Below are 21,787 nucleotides of genomic sequence, written 5' to 3'. Positions count from 1 at the left end.
GCTCCATCTCTCTCTCGTCTCTCTCCCTGTATCTCTCTCTATCTTGCTCTATATCTCCCTGTATCTCTCCCCTGCACCATCTATTTCTGTATCTATCTCTTTCTATCTCTCTCTTTGTGTCTATCTCTCCCGGTCTCTCTCTCTGTGTCTATCTCTCTGTTTCTCTCCCTTGCTCCATCTCTCTCTCTATCTATCTCTGTATATCTTTCTCAGAGTCTGTCTGTCTCTTTCTCTCCCTCTCTGTCTCTCTCTCTCTCTCTCTCACACTCCCTGTATCTCTCCCTTGCTCTCTCTCTCTCTCTCTCTCTCTCTCTCTCTCTCTCTCTCTCTCTCTCTCTCTCTCTCTCCCTGTATCTCTCTCTCTCTCCCTCCCTGGTGGACCAATCACACTGTGGTAGGATACAGCAGAGGTCAATGTGATGATGTGACTATTCTTGCTCAGAGTGGGACAGACGAGTCCACACCCCTCTCTGAGAGACACAATGGAGCGTGTCTCTCTCTGTGTCTATCACTCTGAACAGGCCCTTCAACAAGTCCTTTTGTCCCAGCCGACAGCTCTCCATTGTGCATCAGAATAGCTGAGAGGTCTTTTGTGTCAGAGAAAATGAAAACGGAGGGGAGATAACATTAAATTATTTCTAGTAGCATCTAAGATAAGATAAGATAAGATATTCCTTTATTGATCCCCTTGGGGAAATTCATCTAAGTATTCTTCACAGACACATACAGAGATATACAGGTTGACATTTCCCCCAGACCCACCGACCCACGACCCAACAACCCAACGACCCACGACCCACTGACCAAACAACCCACCGACCCACGACCCAACAACCCACGACCCACTGACCAAACAACCCACCGACCCACGACCCAACAACCCACGACCCACTGACCCACCGACCCACGACCCAACAACCCAACGACCCACGACCCACTGACCAAACAACCCACGACCCAACAACCCAACGACCCACGACCCACTGACCCAACGACCCACTGACCCACTGACCAAACAACCCACGACCCACTGACCAAACAACCCACGACCCACTGACCAAACAACCCACCAACCCACTGACCAAACAACCCACGACCCACTGACCAAACAACCCACGACCCACTGACCAAACAACCCACTGACCCACCAACCCAACAACCCACTGACCAAACAACCCACGACCCACTGACCAAACAACCCACTGACCCACTGACCAAACAACCCACTGACCAAACAACCCACGACCCACTGACCAAACAACCCACGACCCACTGACCAAACAACCCACGACCCACTGACCCAACAACCCACTGACCAAACAACCCACTGACCCACTGACCAAACAACCCACGACCCACTGACCCAACAACCCACGACCCACTGACCCAACAACCCACTGACCCAACAACCCACTGACCCACTGACCCAACAACCCAACAACCCAACAACCCACTGACCCAACAACCCAACAACCCAACAACCCACTGACCAAACAACCCACGACCCACTGACCCACTGACCCAACAACCCACTGACCCACTGACCCAACGACCCACTGACCCAACAACCCACGACCCACTGACCCACTGACCAAACAACCCACTGACCCACTGACCCAACAACCCACTGACCCACTGACCCAACAACCCAACAACCCAACAACCCACTGACCAAACAACCCACGACCCACTGACCCACTGACCCAACAACCCACTGACCCACTGACCCAACGACCCACTGACCCAACAACCCACGACCCACTGACCCACTGACCAAACAACCCACTGACCCACTGACTAAACAACCCACTGACCCACTGACTAAACAACCCACTGACCCACTGACCCACTGACCCAACGACCAAACAACCCACTGACCCACTGACTAAACAACCCACTGACCCACTGACCCAACGACCCAATGACCAACAACAAACTGACCCAACGACCCACTGACCCACTGACTAAACAACCCACTGACCCACTGACCCAACGACCAAACAACCCACTGACCCACTGACTAAACAACCCACTGACCCACTGACCAAACAACCCACTGACCCACTGACCCAACGACCAAACAACCCACTGACCAAACAACCCACTGACCCACTGACCAAACAACCCACTGACCCACTGACCAAACAACCCACGACCCACTGACCAAACAACCCACTGACCCACTGACCAAACAACCCACTGACCAAACAACCCACTGACCCACTGACCAAACAACCCACTGACCCACTGACCAAACAACCCACCAACCCACTGACCAAACAACCCACTGACCCACTGACCAAACAACCCACTGACCCACTGACCAAACAACCCACCAACCCACTGACCAAACAACCCACGACCCACTGACCAAACAACCCACTGACCCACTGACCAAACAACCCACTGACCCACTGACCAAACAACCCACTGACCCACTGACCAAACAACCCACTGACCCACTGACCAAACAACCCACTGACCCACTGATAATAATTTTGTCTTCTATTTCATCTTCACTTTATTCATTTGTTTTTTTCTTTTTCTTCTTTGTCTACATATTTTTCTCTTTTTCTTTGTCTGTCTTCTTTCTTCGTCTACATATCTATTTCTTCTTCATCTTCACCTTATTCTCTTCTTCTTTCTTCATCTACATCTTCTCTTTCTTTTTCTTCTCTTTCTTCTTCATTTACATCTTTTCTTTCTTCTTTGTCTACATCTTCTCTTCTCTTTCTTCTTAATCTTCGTTTTCTTCTCTTCTATTTCTTCATCTACATATTTTTTTTCTTCTCTTCATCCCCATCATCTTTCTTTGTCGTCTTCATTTTCTTACCCATCTTCTTCTCCTGCTCCTCCTCCATCTTGTGCTTCTTTTTTTGTATCCACTTTTTCTCCCCATTTAAAATTGTTCTCTCATCCCAATTTCGTATTATCCAATTCTTCCCTCCCTTGTCTTGAACGTTGCTAGACTATGCCTCCCACTGGTCGGTTGTAGTGAGGACAGAAGCCTTGCATCACGTGTCCCCTCCGGTACACGAGGAGGCAGCCTGTCGCATCTTTTCACCGCAGCAGCTCGAACTCTCAGTGGCGAGGAGTAACGCGTGGGAGGCTCACGCTGCCCCCGCCACTTTCTGCTTCCGCCGCACCGGCGTCACCAAACCGACCTGTAGGAGTCGCTGTCCACAACGTCCAATCCCCACCCACCGGCTTTACCACCCTCTAACACTTGCCAATTGTGTTAGTATGAACGACCGGCCAGCCGGTAGCAACGCCGAGAGCTGGGCTCGAACCCAGCATCTCCTGCGTTAGTGGCGAGCGCCTTGCCCACTGCACCAATCAGCCGCCCTCCATCTTGTGCTTCTAACGACCCACTGACCCAACAACCCACTGACCAAACAACCCACTGACCCACTGACCAAACAACCCACGACCCACTGACCCAACAACCCACGACCCACTGACCCAACAACCCACTGACCCAACAACCCACTGACCCACTGACCCAACAACCCAACAACCCAACAACCCACTGACCCAACAACCCAACAACCCAACAACCCACTGACCAAACAACCCACGACCCACTGACCCACTGACCCAACAACCCACTGACCCACTGACCCAACGACCCACTGACCCAACAACCCACGACCCACTGACCCACTGACCAAACAACCCACTGACCCACTGACCCAACAACCCACTGACCCACTGACCCAACAACCCAACAACCCAACAACCCACTGACCAAACAACCCACGACCCACTGACCCACTGACCCAACAACCCACTGACCCACTGACCCAACGACCCACTGACCCAACAACCCACGACCCACTGACCCACTGACCAAACAACCCACTGACCCACTGACTAAACAACCCACTGACCCACTGACTAAACAACCCACTGACCCACTGACCCACTGACCCAACGACCAAACAACCCACTGACCCACTGACTAAACAACCCACTGACCCACTGACCCAACGACCCAATGACCAACAACAAACTGACCCAACGACCCACTGACCCACTGACTAAACAACCCACTGACCCACTGACCCAACGACCAAACAACCCACTGACCCACTGACTAAACAACCCACTGACCCACTGACCAAACAACCCACTGACCCACTGACCCAACGACCAAACAACCCACTGACCAAACAACCCACTGACCCACTGACCAAACAACCCACTGACCCACTGACCAAACAACCCACGACCCACTGACCAAACAACCCACTGACCCACTGACCAAACAACCCACTGACCAAACAACCCACTGACCCACTGACCAAACAACCCACTGACCCACTGACCAAACAACCCACCAACCCACTGACCAAACAACCCACTGACCCACTGACCAAACAACCCACTGACCCACTGACCAAACAACCCACCAACCCACTGACCAAACAACCCACGACCCACTGACCAAACAACCCACTGACCCACTGACCAAACAACCCACTGACCCACTGACCAAACAACCCACTGACCCACTGACCAAACAACCCACTGACCCACTGACCAAACAACCCACTGACCCACTGATAATAATTTTGTCTTCTATTTCATCTTCACTTTATTCATTTGTTTTTTTCTTTTTCTTCTTTGTCTACATATTTTTCTCTTTTTCTTTGTCTGTCTTCTTTCTTCGTCTACATATCTATTTCTTCTTCATCTTCACCTTATTCTCTTCTTCTTTCTTCATCTACATCTTCTCTTTCTTTTTCTTCTCTTTCTTCTTCATTTACATCTTTTCTTTCTTCTTTGTCTACATCTTCTCTTCTCTTTCTTCTTAATCTTCGTTTTCTTCTCTTCTATTTCTTCATCTACATATTTTTTTTCTTCTCTTCATCCCCATCATCTTTCTTTGTCGTCTTCATTTTCTTACCCATCTTCTTCTCCTGCTCCTCCTCCATCTTGTGCTTCTTTTTTTGTATCCACTTTTTCTCCCCATTTAAAATTGTTCTCTCATCCCAATTTCGTATTATCCAATTCTTCCCTCCCTTGTCTTGAACGTTGCTAGACTATGCCTCCCACTGGTCGGTTGTAGTGAGGACAGAAGCCTTGCATCACGTGTCCCCTCCGGTACACGAGGAGGCAGCCTGTCGCATCTTTTCACCGCAGCAGCTCGAACTCTCAGTGGCGAGGAGTAACGCGTGGGAGGCTCACGCTGCCCCCGCCACTTTCTGCTTCCGCCGCACCGGCGTCACCAAACCGACCTGTAGGAGTCGCTGTCCACAACGTCCAATCCCCACCCACCGGCTTTACCACCCTCTAACACTTGCCAATTGTGTTAGTATGAACGACCGGCCAGCCGGTAGCAACGCCGAGAGCTGGGCTCGAACCCAGCATCTCCTGCGTTAGTGGCGAGCGCCTTGCCCACTGCACCAATCAGCCGCCCTCCATCTTGTGCTTCTAACATATTTCGACTGGGACTGCGGTGTGTCTGATCCGTTGCGCTACGGTATGTTGTTTCTCCTTGACCGTCCCCCACTGCAGCCTCCCGAGCAGACGGTTACCCCGGCCACGACTGGTTGGCCTCCACGGTCTTCCTCATCATGTCTGGAGACACGGACCGCTCTCTACGTCTGTTACTGAACCTCTCCTCCCTTCTCACCTCCGCCTTCATCTGGCCTGCCAGGATACATGCCTCTGTGAGTAGAGAGAGAGAGACACACACACACACACACATAATATGTCCCTACTAGGGATGTGCCAGTACCATAATCGCACACCCGCAGCCACGATGCAACCAACGTTTTGCCACGTGTCTTCTTCCTCTAGAGCAGAGGTTCTCAAACCTTTTTATACCACGACCCCATTTTATTTAGGATTTGTTTTTGGCGACCCCACACTTTCTCTGCCACGCTTATATCCATCCTTATACCGTCCTTTGCCAGCTCTATTTGTCTATGGAGATGTTCCCCTTCTTTGCAGGGCTATAACTTTTTAAATTGTATTGCTAAATTGACATTACTATGGCCCATTCAACGTCAAGTATCTATCGTTTAGGATGTAGCAAAGTTCAACTTTTTCATTCACATATTCATACTAAAATACGGTCTAAAGTATAAATATGTTTTTATCGTTTTCTGCAGCATTCTGCAGAACGTGAGTTATAGCCCTAAATACATATTAGATCATCAAATGTAGTTTGATACCGATTGACGTCAGATAAAAAATGTCAATTGTACAAGGTCCTACACGTCATGCCTCATCATCTGCTGGTGACCGGGGGGGGGGGGGGGTTTATAAGTCCGTGGCCGACGTTAAATAATTTATTTAGTATGGGTGATATGTTGATCGGAGCAGTGTGTATGTTTAATAATAATCAAACACGCTGAAACTCACTGCAGCTTCCTCTGACCGTTGGGTGATCAGCGTGGAGCAGAAATATCGCTATTATGGGATGTTGTTATATGCGATCCATTTCCAGGTTGTATAATGCTATATACGTCCAAATCATGTTGTTTATCGAGTTATTGGCAACGGATCGCTATAAATAAAACATTTTATTTGATTTTTTTACTTGCCAATGCGCAAGTCACCTACCCACAACCCCACTTTGGGTCGCGACCCGTAGTTTGAGAACCGCTGCTCTAGAGTCACGATATTGTAAATTTGCAATATATTGTGATTTATTACCTTTTTTCAATAGCAAATTATGTCCCCAACAGTCATCTGTCATCTGCAATAAAAATGTATACATCATCTGTTTTATCTAATAAGATAACGTTTATAGTCTGTTCACCTCACTCCAATCACTTTTATTGCAGCATGACACTTAACCCCTAACTGCACCCGACGAGTAGGTTGACACCTTCCATGGTTGCCTCCGCCCTCAGTGTGTGAATGTAAGGCATAAGTTGTAGTAGCGCTTTTGCAATAAACGTTGTTTTATTGTTTTGTTTTGTGTCAGGTCCATGTTCCAGTGGAGGTAGCGAGGTCGGGCATCTCTCCGGTGTACTGGTGTACGGCGCACTACGTGGAGATGCTGTTGAAGGCTGAGCTCCCCCTGGTCCACTCTGCCTTCAGGATGTCTGGCTTCACGTCGTCCCAGGTAACAATCTTAGGAGACTGAGTTATTGTTAAGCCCACTCTCCATCCTATGTAAACATTTTAGGAGACTGCGTTATTGTTAAGCCCACTCTCCATCCTAAGTAAACATCTTAGGAGACTGAGTTATTGTTAAGCCCACTCTCCATCCTAAGTAAACATCTTAGGAGACTGCGTTATTGTTAAGCCCACTCTCCATCCTATGTAAACATTTTAGGAGACTGCGTTATTGTTAAGCCCACTCTCCATCCTAAGTAAACATCTTAGGAGACTGCGTTATTGTTAAGCCCACTCTCCATCCTAAGTAAACATCTTAGGAGACTGAGTTATTGTTAAGCCCACTCTCCATCCTAAGTAAACATCTTAGGAGACTGCGTTATTGTTAAGCCCACTCTCCATTTTAGGTAACAATCTTAGGAGACTGCGTTATTGTTAAGCCCACTCTCCATCCTATGTAAACATCTTAGGAGACTGCGTTATTGTTAAGCCCACTCTCCATCCTATGTAAACATTTTAGGAGACTGCGTTATTGTTAAGCCCACTCTCCATCCTAAGTAAACATCTTAGGAGACTGCGTTATTGTTAAGCCCACTCTCCATCCTAAGTAAACATCTTAGGAGACTGCGTTATTGTTAAGCCCACTCTCCATTTTAGGTAACAATCTTAGGAGACTGAGTTATTGTTAAGCCCACTCTCCATTTTAGGTAACAATCTTAGGAGACTGAGTTATTGTTAAGCCCACTCTCCATTTTAGGTAACAATCTTAGGAGACTGAGTTATTGTTAAGCCCACTCTCCATCCTATGTAAACATCTTAGGAGACTGCGTTATTGTTAAGCCCACTCTCCATCCTATGTAAACATTTTAGGAGACTGCGTTATTGTTAAGCCCACTCTCCATCCTAAGTAAACATCTTAGGAGACTGCGTTATTGTTAAGCCCACTCTCCATCCTAAGTAAACATCTTAGGAGACTGCGTTATTGTTAAGCCCACTCTCCATCCTAAGTAAACAACCTCAGGAGACTGAGTTATTGTTAAGCCCACTCTCCATTTTAGGTAACAATCTTAGGAGACTGAGTTATTGTTAAGCCCACTCTCCATCCTAAGTAACAATCTTAGGAGACTGCGTTATTGTTAAGCCCACTCTCCATTTTAGGTAACAATTTTAGGAGACTGGGTTATTGTATAGCCCACTCCATTTTAGGTAACAATTTTAGGAGATTCGGTTATTGTTAAACCCACTCCATCCTATGTAACAATCTTACGTGACTGCGTTATTGTTAAGCCCACTCTCCATCCTAAGTAAAAATCTTAGGAGACTGCGTTATTGTTAAGCCCATTCTCCATTCCAGGTAACAAGTTATTGTTAAAGGGATATTTCACTTTAGTATAACTTTTTCATTGATTCATCCTGATAATATGAATAATCCAAACCCAAATGTAATCTGCAATTTCTTTTTTCACATGTTCTGTGCTTCTAGGTTTTTGTTTTTGTCACTTCTACAAGGTTATTTGTCATTTTAGAATAATCACCGCTCTACCGGACACTGCATATATGTTTCATTTCTGCAAATTCCCTGTGGGCTTAAAGGGATATTTCCCTTTAGTAGAACTTGCCAAATTTCAGCAGTCTTACCTCTATGTAAAATAATCTACAAGTAAACTAGCGACCACTGCTGTCCCTGTTGTCTGCTGTCAACACCACCATTCCTCCCAGGTGTCAGGCTCCTCATTCATTTCCATTCATTTTGAGGACCACGTCTAAACATCATATTTCTGAATTATTACGAAACAATACAGCAATATTATTCTGTGTAATATATTATTCTGAGTCAAAAGTACTCTTTTGCAGCTACTTATGCCATTTCCAAATGATGAGTATAGTAACTATTTCTCACTTGAGGTGTAGTTTGACCAACTGTCAACTTCTCTTCGAATGTTTAGAATCTTCCTTCCAGCAAGGCAGCAGGTAACCATGGTAACTATTCCCCAACATTCTATGCGGGGCAAAGATACACAGCACGTCACTCAAACTTACAACACATTGACCCAATCTGCTTTTGTTTTTCAAAGATAATAATCAGTAAAGACACATCAAATGCCAAAACAAACGGGTACCTTTGACTCAGAATTGTCTGATTTATTGAAATGTGTACAGCAGTAGTTTATTTATACTTCAGAAGTTTGATATTTAGACTTGAGCCTGACACCTGGGAGGAATGGTGGTGTTGACGGCAGACAACAAGGATAGCAGTGGAATTTGCAGAACTCTTCTGAAACATAATATGCAACCGGTAGAGTCGAGAATTATTCTAAAACTACAAATAACCTTGTAGAAGTGACAACAAAAACCTAGAAGCACAGAACATGTGAAAGAAAATGTTGCAGATTACATTTGGGCTTGGATTATTCATATTATCAGTATGAATCAATGAATAGTTTAGAACAGTGTCTTACATCAAATGATACCCAGCCCACCTGGGCTCACAAGAAGGCACCATCCTACTTCCATAAGGTGTGAGACCAAAAATACAAATACTCAGGGGGGTGGGGGTATATAGATTGCATTATGTCTGACCGAACAGGCACAGGAGCTCCTGATAAGAGTGGAGGCTGAATGTGCCAGGGTCGGCCTCAGGCTCAATGCAAAAAAAGACTGAGGTAATAACCTATAACATCCCCTCGGACCATCCGCCTCTCAAAACAGCTGCAGGCGGTGCTCTCCCACTGGTCAGTGACTTTAAATACCTGGGTAAATGCATCGGAACAGGACCTCAAGGTGGGGAAAGCGCTGGCATGGAGGGCCCTGAATGGCACGTGTGTGGAACTCCAATCTCCCCCGACACAGCTGAACTTCTTCCATGCGACTGTGGAGTCGGTCCTCCTATATGGCTGTGAAAGCTGGACCCTGAAGCCCACCCTGCAGAAGTCTCTGGATGGGTGCTACACCAGAATGCTGCGTGCAGTGGCTACCAAGGCTGAGTGAGCAAGTGGTGGCCAGGAGGATGAAACTGGCCGGCCATTGCCATAGGCATAGAGAGCTTCCAGCCAGCAGGATGGTGCTGTGGGATCCATCACACGGGCGTCGATCACGGGACGTCCCTGGCCGACATACGTGGACGTGCCGAGGAGAGATGCAGGAGGGGAGAATTCTGTGGAGCTTGCTGCATGTATGGACGACCGAGAAGACCGGAGACTCCGTTGTCAAGCTCATCTGAGGATGACCAAATTATATACTCTATAATATCATTGTCTTTGACATGCATCAACTTAAATAGGTTTTTCTCATATTATTACATAATTCAAGCTTCCTTTTCCAAGCTTTAGAAATAAAACTTGAGCCGTTTTAAACAACTTGATTTAGAAAAAGCCACTCCCAATCAATCTTGTGTTTTGTCAAAACACAGTAACTCAGTTCTGATACCATTGCCATCATCATACCATCATGTGAACTACAATAAAACATAAAGACAAGTGCAATTCATGTTCAATATCTCCAAGGTCACAGACCATACAACACTCTACATTCCTCTGACTCACAGCTTTGAACTAGCCCACTTCTGGGGTAGGAGACTAATACGCACTCCCAGTGAAACTCCTCGCTGTCAAGTAAAACGAAGCAGCTGGTGATTCCACACATTGGAGGAGACATGTGGTAGTCTACACCCTCCCCAGACCGACAGAAGAGGCATCTGGTAGTCTACACCCTCCCCAGACCGACAGAAGAGGCATGTGGTAGTCTACACCCTCCCCAGACCGCCGGAAGAGGCATGTGGTAGTCTACACCCTCCCCAGACCGACAGAAGAGGCATGTGGTAGTCTACACCCTCCCCAGACCGACAGAAGAGGCATGTGGTAGTCTACACCCTTCCCAGACCGCCGGAAGAGGCATGTGGTAATCTACACCCTCCCCAGACCGACAGAAGAGGCATGTGGTAGTCTACACCCTCCCCAAACCGACAGAGGAGGCATGTGGTAGTCTACACCCTCCCCAGACCGCCGGAAGAGGCATGTGGTAGTCTACACCCTCCCCAGACCGACAGAAGAGGCATGTGGTAGTCTACACCCTCCCCAAACTGACAGAAGAGGCATGTGGTAGTCTACACCCTCCCCAGACCGACAGAAGAGACATGTGGTAGTCTACTCCCTCCCTAGACCGACATAGGAGGCATGTGGTAGTCTACACCCCCCCCCAGACCGACAGAGGAGGCATGTGGTAGTCTACACCCCCCCCCCCCCCAGACCGACAGAGGAGGCATGTGGTAGTCTACACCCCCCCCCAGACTGACAGAGGAGGCATGTGGTAGTCTACACCCTCCCCAGACCGACAGAAGAGGCATGTGGTAGTCTACACCCTCCCCAGACCGACAGAAGAGGCATGTGGTAGTCTACACCCTTCCCAGACCGCCGGAAGAGGCATGTGGTAATCTACACCCTCCCCAGACCGACAGAAGAGGCATGTGGTAGTCTACACCCTCCCCAAACCGACAGAGGAGGCATGTGGTAGTCTACACCCTCCCCAGACCGCCGGAAGAGGCATGTGGTAGTCTACACCCTCCCCAGACCGACAGAAGAGACATGTGGTAGTCTACTCCCTCGCTAGACCGACAGGGGAGGCATGTGGTAGTCTACACCCCCCCCCCAGACCGACAGAGGAGGCATGTGGTAGTCTACACCCCCCCCCCCCCAGACTGACAGAGGAGGCATGTGGTAGTCTACACCCACCCCAGTCTACACCCTCCCTGTAGTCAATGCATTAAACTCAGTTTGAGGTGGATACATTGGTTCCCTTTACTTAATTCTTATGTGGGATTAGCTAATTGCTAATTATAGAGCATCAACATCAGCTGTATTTGTAAAATCAACCCCTCCCTTCTCTATGCTCTTAATTGTGTAATTAATCACTGTTTACACTGATTAAACCATACTGCTATGAAACACTGCTTCGCTCACCTTCAGTGGCTCCTATGGTGGCCACTGAGTCATGTAAAATACTTAGTTATTCAAGCATTAAAAAGTTTAGTCCCTCAAGGTTACTTCCATAGTCAGTGCCAGTGTTAGGGATTCTATGTAGTTTAATGGGTATAGTGCTTGGCTCTGAGCTTGGCACTAACACTGCCATCTGTGAAATATTGCTAAACTTCGATCTGTTGTGTCCCAGGCGGAGTTGGAAATTATTGTTCATGCTTTTGTTTCATCCCGCCTGGACTATTGTAACTCCCTCTTCACTTGCCTCGATGCATCCACTTTGGGCAGGCTACAAATGGTCCAGAATTCAGCTGCAAGGCTGCTGACTAGGTCCAGACAGTCTTGCCACATCACTCCCATCTTAGTTTCCCTTCACTGGCTCCCCATCAAATTTAACTTTAAGGTTCTGGTCATCACCTACAGAGCACTCCATGGTCAGGCACATGCCTACATCTGCGACCTACTGCGTCATTACACCACGTGTAGATCACTCAGGCCGTCTGAACAGGGCTTGCTGTCTGTCCTCCGGTCTAGATTAAAGACAAAAGGTGACCCAAAAAATCTAAGCCAGTTTGCCTCAACGACTATCGCCCTGTAGCTCTCACCTCCATAGCCATGAAGTGCTTTGAGAAGCTAGTGAATGGCTACATCTGTTCCTCCCTCCCCATCAACCTGGACCCATACTGCCCCAACAGGTCCACGGAGGACGCCATAGCCCATGTACTGCACACAGCAGCATCACACCTGGACAAGAGGCAAGGGAACTATGTGAGAATGCAATTCATCGACTACAGCTCAGCATTCAATACCATAGTCCCCTCCAAACTCAAGTTTCAAGTTTCTTTAATAGTTGTCATACAGAAGTACAGAATACTTTTATACAAAATGCTTCTTACTGTTACGCTCCAGAGACTGTGCTGGGCTTGAACTATGACCTCTGCCAGTGGGTCTTGGACTTCCTGACGGGCAGACCCCAGGTGGTGAGAGCAGGCAACTGCACCTCCTCATCCATCACTCTCAACATAGGGGCCCCCCAGGGCTGTGTTCTGAGTCCCCTCCTCGGAGTCCACATATCCGAGGACTTGACATGGACCACACACATTGACAGTATTATCAAGAAGGCACGACAACGCCTCTACTTCCTTAGGCGCCTAAGGAAGTTCAAAGTGAGTCAGAAGATCCTCAAGAACTTCTACTCATGCACAATAGAGAGCATCCTGACTGGCAATATCACCTCCTGGTTTGGGAATAGCACTGCACAAGACCGTAGCAGACTACAGAGCAATGGAGGTTTCTCTATGACAACACGTGAAACACAAATTCACTCATAATTCATAATTATATATATATATATATATATATATATATATATATATATATATATATATATATATATATGTAAATTAATAATAATTATGAATTATGAGTGAATTTGTGTTTCACGTGTTGTCATAGAGAAACCTCCACTGCTCTGTAGTCTGCTACGGTCTTGTGCCGACTATATATACCGTAATTCCTCTAATAGTAACCAGGTCTCAAATACAAGCCGGGTCTCTATTAATGGCCGGGTGCGCTCTTGAGCTAAGCAATTATAAGCCGGCCTCCTAATACAAGCCGGGTTACTAATATACTGAGCTGCATACTGAGCTAGTTACTTGATTTCACTTTGAAAACGTTGAAATGACCAGTGACCACCTGTAATTGCACTGTTTACTATTTCATACAGTACTTGGTTTCAATAAATGAACCCAGTACATTTTACTGGGTTCAAACTGACACAAAATGTTGATTTATTCATTATGATCGTTTTGAAAATTTTAAATATAGGCCTCCCTCTTATACAGGCCTCCTCCTAATACAAGCCTGGTACCCGCTACAGTTGAAACAAATACAAGCCGGGGTTACTATTGGAGGAATTACGGTATTTTTTTTTAATGATTTTTTTTTTTTTTTTTTTATTATAAATGTTTTCATCTGTAAAAAAAATGCCAGTGAATCTTTTTCTTTTTTTTCAAAAATGGCCAAAATTGACAGCTCTGAGCAGGCCTGCACTGCAGTAATGACTGCAGTAAATATTCGTGCAGATGGCTGCACAGGTTGACCCAGGATTAAATAAATAATAAATAATAGCCAATCAAAATAAGTCATCTAAGCACGGTCCGTGCATTTAAACTCTTGCCATTGAATGGGGGATTGAATGATTGACAGCCTTGACATCCAATCAAAGAATGTGGCATCTCTGCTGCTCTGCAGCTAGACGGAGGTTGAATGATTGGCAGCCTTGAGATCCAATCAGAGAATGGTTTCTCTTCTGCAGCTTTGTTTACGAAATAATTTTTATCTCAGTTTAAAAAGCTAACTTGTTGGAGCTAACATAGCTAAAGGGCTACCACCGCAGCTACCAGGCCCAGGGTGGAGTGTTTTGTTATTGTTCATGAACTTATTGTGCATCGTTTGATGATATATATATATATATTTTTATCTCAGTTGTTGTAAAACGAAAGCCTGCAGTGCTTAGCCTGGACACTAACGCTAACGTTAGCCAGCCGAAGTGTAGTAGTTCTAACTTCACTCGGGAGACAAAAGCCAAACATCAATTTGATGCAACAAGCTGGCTCGCGATGCACTATTGTTTAAATTTTCCATGGGATTAATGCATGCGGCTCGAGTCGGACTCGTCACATGGAGAAGCTGCACTATTCAACGATAGATTAGATCGATCGAGATACCGTCTTTATGGGTAAGTCGTGTCTTCTTGGCTTTAGAATGTCAGTTTGTGTAACGTTACTGTAACCGAATTGAAACCGCATCATAACTCCTACATCGACCATGTCACTTTTCAAAAGGCATGAATGAATGAAAACTTTATTTAACAGATTGCAGAATGGGTACAATATACAGTACGGCTCAATACACATAATTATTAAGGAGATGCAGACCAGATAAAGACTTTCGTCTTGTTTACATCAGGGTCCCCCATTTTCAATTCATAGTGAAATGTATCTTGTGTTATTAGGATAATGTTTCAATATTATCAGGTTGATATTATTAGGTTGATAATGGTGTCAGTGTTTCAGATAGCAAGGTGGAGATCTTTGTTAACTAGTAGAGCTTTGGTTGAGAGAGATTACAGTGCTGTCTCTTAAAACTCATAAACAAGTATTGAGCAAGACAAGTTAGTCTGTTGTGTTGTGCGTATTGTATGGGAGGGATATGATGACTGTGTGTAACTAGGAGGGATATGAGGACTGTGTGTAACTAGGAGGGATATGAGGACTGTGTGTAACTAGGAGGGATATGAGGACTGTGTGTATGTGGCACTGAATTGATGTAAACAAGACGAAAGTCTTTCTCTGGTCTGCATCCCCTTAACAATTGTGTGTATTGAGCCGTACTGTATTGTACCCATTCTGCAATCTGTTAAATAAAGTTTTCATTCATCATTCATTCATTCATTGTCCTTGTGTTACATAAAACCCATCTGTGGCCTTGTGCAGAGGAAGGTGGTAAATACATGTTAGATATTCCAATGTACAGTTTTGCATACCATTGACTCAGAATGGTCTGTTTTATTGAAATCGTCACAGCAGTATAGTTTGTTTATACTTCAGAAGTATGATATTTAAACATGGTCCCCAAAATGAATGGAAGCGAATGAGGAGCCTGACACCTGGGAGGAATGGGGGTGTTGCAGCGTTGGGGATGTTTAAAAAATATTATTTAATATATAATATAATATAATAATTTGTGCTTCACCTACAAATTTGGTCAGCAGCCTCCACTGCTGCAGAGAGTGGCCCGTTCAGCCGAACGCACAATTGGAGGGGGGCTTCCCACTCTCCAAGACATTTACAACAAATGCTGTATGGGTAAGGCTAAGAGAATAATCAAAGACCCCAGCCACCCAAACAACTGCCTCTTTGAACTGCTGCGGTCAGGCAAGCGATACCGGAGTCTCATGGCAAGCACAGAGAGATTCAGAAGGAGCTTCTATCCCCAGGCCATCAGGATGCTCAATGAACAATGAACAATAACAGATCATCAAATACACCCACAACACACACATCCACACGCACACACTCACTTTAAATAAACAACACACTGTAGCACCACTTACCCACTTTAGACACTAACACACACTTTATATTTATTGGCATCAATCCCATGCACCTCATTGCACCTCACCACGACAAGGTGGCTGTTCGGATCTTTCAAGAATGTTCTATTTGAATCCCTTCGAAAGGGCTGACAGGCACCACACAATGGATGACTCAATGGTTAGTCATTAGAGTTTGTTTATTTTAACAAACTAGTTGAAATGTTTTTCCACAATACAACTCCTTATAATTCCCACAGTTGACCATAGCTTGTATATAGCTTTACCATAGGTCAAAAACCTGTGAAACAGAACAAAATGCAGTGCATACACATTAATCATAATATTAATATACAATATATATTAATATCAATACCAATCAATCAATTAATTAATTAATATTAATATCAATATACATATTAATATATCAATACCACTATCAAATATACATACACTATTCATTTTATATATTATATTATATATATATAATTATATTTATATTATTTATAAATATACATTACACTATACACTTTATCAAACCAGCATGTCATGTCCCCTTTAATTGTGGGTGAAAGGAGGGAGAACTAGAATGACTACATTTCCCAGAATGCATGGCAATGTTTACTTCCTCCTCCATAACGTGAGCCACTGAGCTCCTCGAGACACAGCGCAACCCACACACACAACGGACAAGATAGCACTTCTCATTCATCAAAGCACACACACACACACCAAAGTTCCCCACATGAATCTCACCGTGACAAACCGGGAAAGCCACCAAGACACTAGCTCAGCTTTGCACCTTCTGCGAGGTGCGTTAGCCTAGCCACAAGCTAGCGGCAAACATTCAGACACAACGTTCATTCATTCAGCCAGCATCACTAACACCATGCAAATATTATCCACAGGCTGCATTAGCAGCCAGCAGCCAACGTGATACATTACATTGTGTTTATATGTGACATAGCCAAGTTAACAACATTGCAATCCCTTAATAAAGTCCACTTACCAATGGGCGATGTGATCCTGTCAGTGCTATAGTGAGAATGACAGCCAGCCACCATTTGAAAGGCAGCTGCGCGAACTGCGCATGCTCAAGTCACAATCACAAACACCTGTTAACTCATTTAGACCCCTTTACATATCTGATCCTTATATTAAATAAACCAAAAGTCTTGACACCTCCCACTTGGCCGACTGATACAATCCAAGGAGGCCACTAAAATACAGGCCACTATAAATACAAGTCACTAAAGTGTTAATGGGCATCTCAGCCTTAAATCAAACTGTTGTAAGTATCTACATTAAAGTGCTTTTAATTAAAGTGTCCTTCAAAGGTAAGTGGGACATTGTGAACACAACTCGTATCATGAACACAAACTAACTAAGGAGGTGGGCCCCACCACCTTTCCTCCTACTGAGTGTAGGTTTGCCCTTGAACCACTCAGTTGCCTCACAGGGTTACCCGCTAACTAAACAAAAGAGAGTCACAAAGTCTTTTGGGTACCCGATGGTGAGGACTTCTTCTGCTGGTCTTCAACCGGAATCAGGACCACCAGCCTCCGCACATCCCTGCGAAGGACGATGGTTGTGGGCAGGGTAAAGTCCTTTCCCCGGGGGTCCGGATACATGGGGGGCAGGAAACCCTATGCAGGTTGTGACGTCCGCGTCACGGACCACCCCCTTCTTGTCTGGATACGTGAAGACGATCCGGCCAAGCCGGAACTGTCCTCTTAAGGAATTCTGGTCTGCGATCCAGACCACATCTCCAACCTTGACACTCCTCTCTGCTCGGTGCCACTTATGGCGGATGAACAAGTTTGGACCTGCCAGTTCGCTCCATTTCGACCAAAACTTGTCCACCCCAGCCTGGACAGCCCTCAGCCTGCGCCACGGATGAGTTTCCACATCAATCCCTTGCATGTCTCCTCCTTGTCCGGTGCGCCCCAGGATAAGGGAGTTAGGAGTTAGGTACTCGACTGTGTCCTCTTGTTCCTGTGCCTTGGCGTCGATGGGTCGTTTGTTGGTTAAGTTGGCTGCCAAGTAGAGGAGGGTCTGGAACTCCCCCCAGGTGTAGCAACCGGTGGTTCCGTCGAGGCTGTTGAGAGCTCTTTTTTGCCTCTGCTGCTCCGTTCCTGTGGGGCGAATCCGCAGGATGGAAGTCCCACTGCCACTCAGTGCCATTCTTGGCGGCTGCATTCTCGACCGATGCCTTCTGCACACATGCTAGGTGCCTGTGCAACTCTCTCAAGGCAGGCTTGGCGCCCACAAAGTTTGAGCCTCTGTCCGACCATAACCTCCTGGGATGCCCCCTTAGAGCAGTGAATCGGGAGTAGGCCTGAAGAAAGCTCTCCGAAGACTGGTCGTCGACAAGGTCAGCGTGGACGGCCCTGGAAGCCATGCAGCAATACACGACTCCCCATACCTTCTTCCTGGTTCTTTTCTTGACGGCGTCCCTCACCTCAAAGGGGCCGAAAAGGTCCAGTGTGGTATGCTCAAATGGGTTTGCCCTGCTGGTACGCTCCGGAGGGAGGTTTCCCATCACTTGCCGGCATAGCTTGGCTCTCTGCTTCTTGCAAGGGACGCACTCGTTGACCACCCTTTTGACAGTTCTCCGACCTTGTACTACCCAAGCCTTTCTTCTTGTGCGCAGCAGTGTGGCTGCAATGCCTTCATGATTGGCCTCATGAGCTTCTCTGGCCAGCAAGGTCCCCAGCCATGATTTGTAAGGGATTAACGGTACAGCTGTTCTGTCTTCACTCCACGATTGGACTCCATGCCGCAAAGCAAGAGTCCTGTGTTGTCATCTCTGGTCACAACTCCTGCATTCCTGTGTGTTAGTTGGTTGGATCCACTACACTCCGGTTACTTACTACTGAACGGACGTGTTTTTGCGGACCTCCCAAACTTTCAAACTTTAGACTGTTTTCTTTCTTTTTACCATCTTTTAACCAGTGATCTTAACTGATCACTGTGACTTTTGCTCTTATCGTTTATACTGTTGGATTTATTGGTTTTATGTGACTTTTTACTGGACGTGACCTAAAGCTATCGGCGCTTGTTGTTGCCATAGCTACAGCTACACGCTACAGTACTCACAGTGCTGAGCTCCCCCGAGGAAATGGCTCCAACATCAGATGTCGCAGAGATGCGAACGGAACTGAAGAACATCGAGATACTAGTAATGGATCTTCTCAAGCGTCAAACGGAGCTAATGTCCAAGCTGGCTAGCATGGAAAAAGCGGACGCAGGCCGCACCGGTAGTCCCTCCTGGGCGACAGTGGTGAGGGGCCGACGGAAGCTCTCCCTTCCTCTATATGATCCCTTTGAATCACCTCAACTATCAAACCGATTCAATCCTCTTTGTAGTGATTCCAGCCTCCTTGGCTCTCCTTCGCTTCCGTCTCCTGCTGCTAGTACTGTAGCTTTGCTCAAAGACTATCCGATGATAGCTACTAGCCAGGCTCCAAGCGAAGCTGCCAGGACGGCCCTCTCCAGCTCACAACTCAACCATGGAAGTATATCTACAACCCGGAGCAGAAAGCGCTCTGCCCTGTTTGCTCTCGCATCGCCAAGCTCCCCAGACTCACGCGATGGGTCCGACTCCCCAAAGTTTAAACGCCCTCGTCTGCGGTGCTCTGCAGCCCATACCAGGATGATCATTCAAACGGCGAGTGTCATCGATGGAAATGCCGCTGTGAACGAGCCCCTCCACACGGCGCTGCTGCCCGACCAACCGTCTAACTCCGCCAGCAATGCAGACGCTACTCCTGCGGCTTTTCACCATAGAAACCTGGCCATCTACGACGGGGAATGCATCCAGGAACAGCCAGAGATCCTACTCATCGGAGATTCCATCACCAGGTTTTTGCAAATACCACACGGCATTACGTATTGTTTTTCCGGTTTAAAAGTTACTGACTTACTAGAGTGTACTCCCGAAATCATCGAGAGATATCCGTCCGCCCACACCGTTATTATTCATATCGGAGCAAATGACGTAATGGCTAGACAATCCGTTAAACTCCAATCTGACTTTGAATCACTAATACTCACTATTGAAAGCCTGGGTAAAATATGCATTGTGTCTGGCCCCATTCCATCCATAGGTCGTGGATCTGAGCGATTTAGCCGTCTGTTCTGGTTGCACAAATGGCTACAGACCCACTGTACTACTATAGGACTTTGCTATATAAATAACTTTGATCTGCTCTGGTCCAGGAAAGACCATTACAGACCCGATGGCATCCATCCAAACATATCAGGGGTAAATGTGCTAATACATAACGTCATACAAAGTATAGCATCACTGGCCTGACAACCAACCATATCTAGCTCTGTAGACTATATACAGAAGCAGCCTAAACTACAAAAAAACACGTTGAGTGTCATCCCGATTCTGATCACCAAAAGACTAATCAATTACTCATTATCACGTCCCATATGTAAATCTAACCTTATCAATATCAGTGTTCAACCACAGACTATCTCACACCCCACTACAGAACCCGTACAGCTAAAACTAGCACTGTTCAACGTTAGAGCGCTGAAACAAAAATCATTTCTGATAAATGAACTCATAGTAAAACATGGTGTACATTGTATGTTTTTAGTAGAGACATGGTTAGACAATATCACTGGTGTAGCAACACTGATTGAGACCTGCCCTTCCAATTTTAAATTCTATCAATCAAACAGACAGAGTGGGAGGGGAGGAGGAATAGCAGCAATCATCTCCACTCAATTTGTGTGCAATGATATTGACCTGGGAACATTTTTATCATTTGAATACCTTGCTATTGTATTAAAAACAGAAATGCCAGTAATATGTGTGACATTGTATCGACCACCAAGGTACTCGCCACTCTTCATACAGGAATTTTCAGAACTCATATCGATCTGCATTACCAGGTATGATAGAATCATTCTTAATGGAGATCTAAATATTCATATCAACAAAAAGGATGACCCCAGGGGTTGTGAGTTTCTGAACCTACTGGACAGTTTTGGACTGATGCAACATGTTCACGAGGCCACCCACCAACATGGCAACACTCTGGACCTACTAATAACAACAGGGCTAAACATTGAGAATATATCAGTAAAACAAATTCCAATTTCTGACCATTATTGTGTGTTCTATGGTACAAGCCTAATATTACATAAGACCAGAAGCGAATTCCTAGTTCACAGAAGGCTTCTGGACGCTAGAGCTGAAGCAAAATTCTCTAGTATGATGAAATCATACGACCAATGCAGTGAATCCTCCTTAAATCAGCAAGTGCAAAACTTCCACAGCACCTTGTCAACTGTGTTAGATACTGTTGCCCCTCTAAAGGTTAAAAAGGTAAAAACTGATAGAATCTCTCCATGGCTAAATAAAACCAATGTTAAAGATAACAAGAGAAAATGTAGGATAGCCGAGCGAAAATGGAGGAAACTCAAACTCACAGCTCACTTTAATTTATACAAAGACGCCATGGGCGCATACAATAAGGCAATACAACTTGCGAGAAAGGAATATTTTTCCAAAATGATCTCAGAAAATATGGGTAACTCCAGGGTACTTTTTTCCACCATTGACCGGCTGATTAACATACCACCCCCCCATATACCGCAGCAATCAGCCACAAAATGTGAAGAGTTC

The 21,787-nt window shown here is 46.0% G+C and overlaps 1 protein-coding gene across 1 annotated transcript in view; it reads left to right on the top strand.

Annotated features, from left to right (window-relative positions):
• The window catches only part of tbc1d32 (TBC1 domain family, member 32), a 267,311-nt gene that overhangs the window by 196,886 nt on the left and 48,638 nt on the right, over positions 1 to 21,787 (top strand). The window contains exons 31-32 of the mRNA XM_084314169.1: positions 5,521 to 5,675; positions 6,941 to 7,081. Coding sequence (XP_084170295.1) covers positions 5,521 to 5,675; positions 6,941 to 7,081 — 296 coding nt within the window. The remainder of the gene's footprint in view (positions 1 to 5,520; positions 5,676 to 6,940; positions 7,082 to 21,787) is intronic.

Source organism: Notolepis coatsorum (assembly GCF_963971535.1).
Source record: "Notolepis coatsorum genome assembly, chromosome: 5".
NCBI lineage: Eukaryota > Metazoa > Chordata > Actinopteri > Aulopiformes > Paralepididae > Notolepis > Notolepis coatsorum.
Note: the sequence above shows the minus strand (reverse complement) of the source record. Positions and strands in the feature narration are given on the sequence as shown.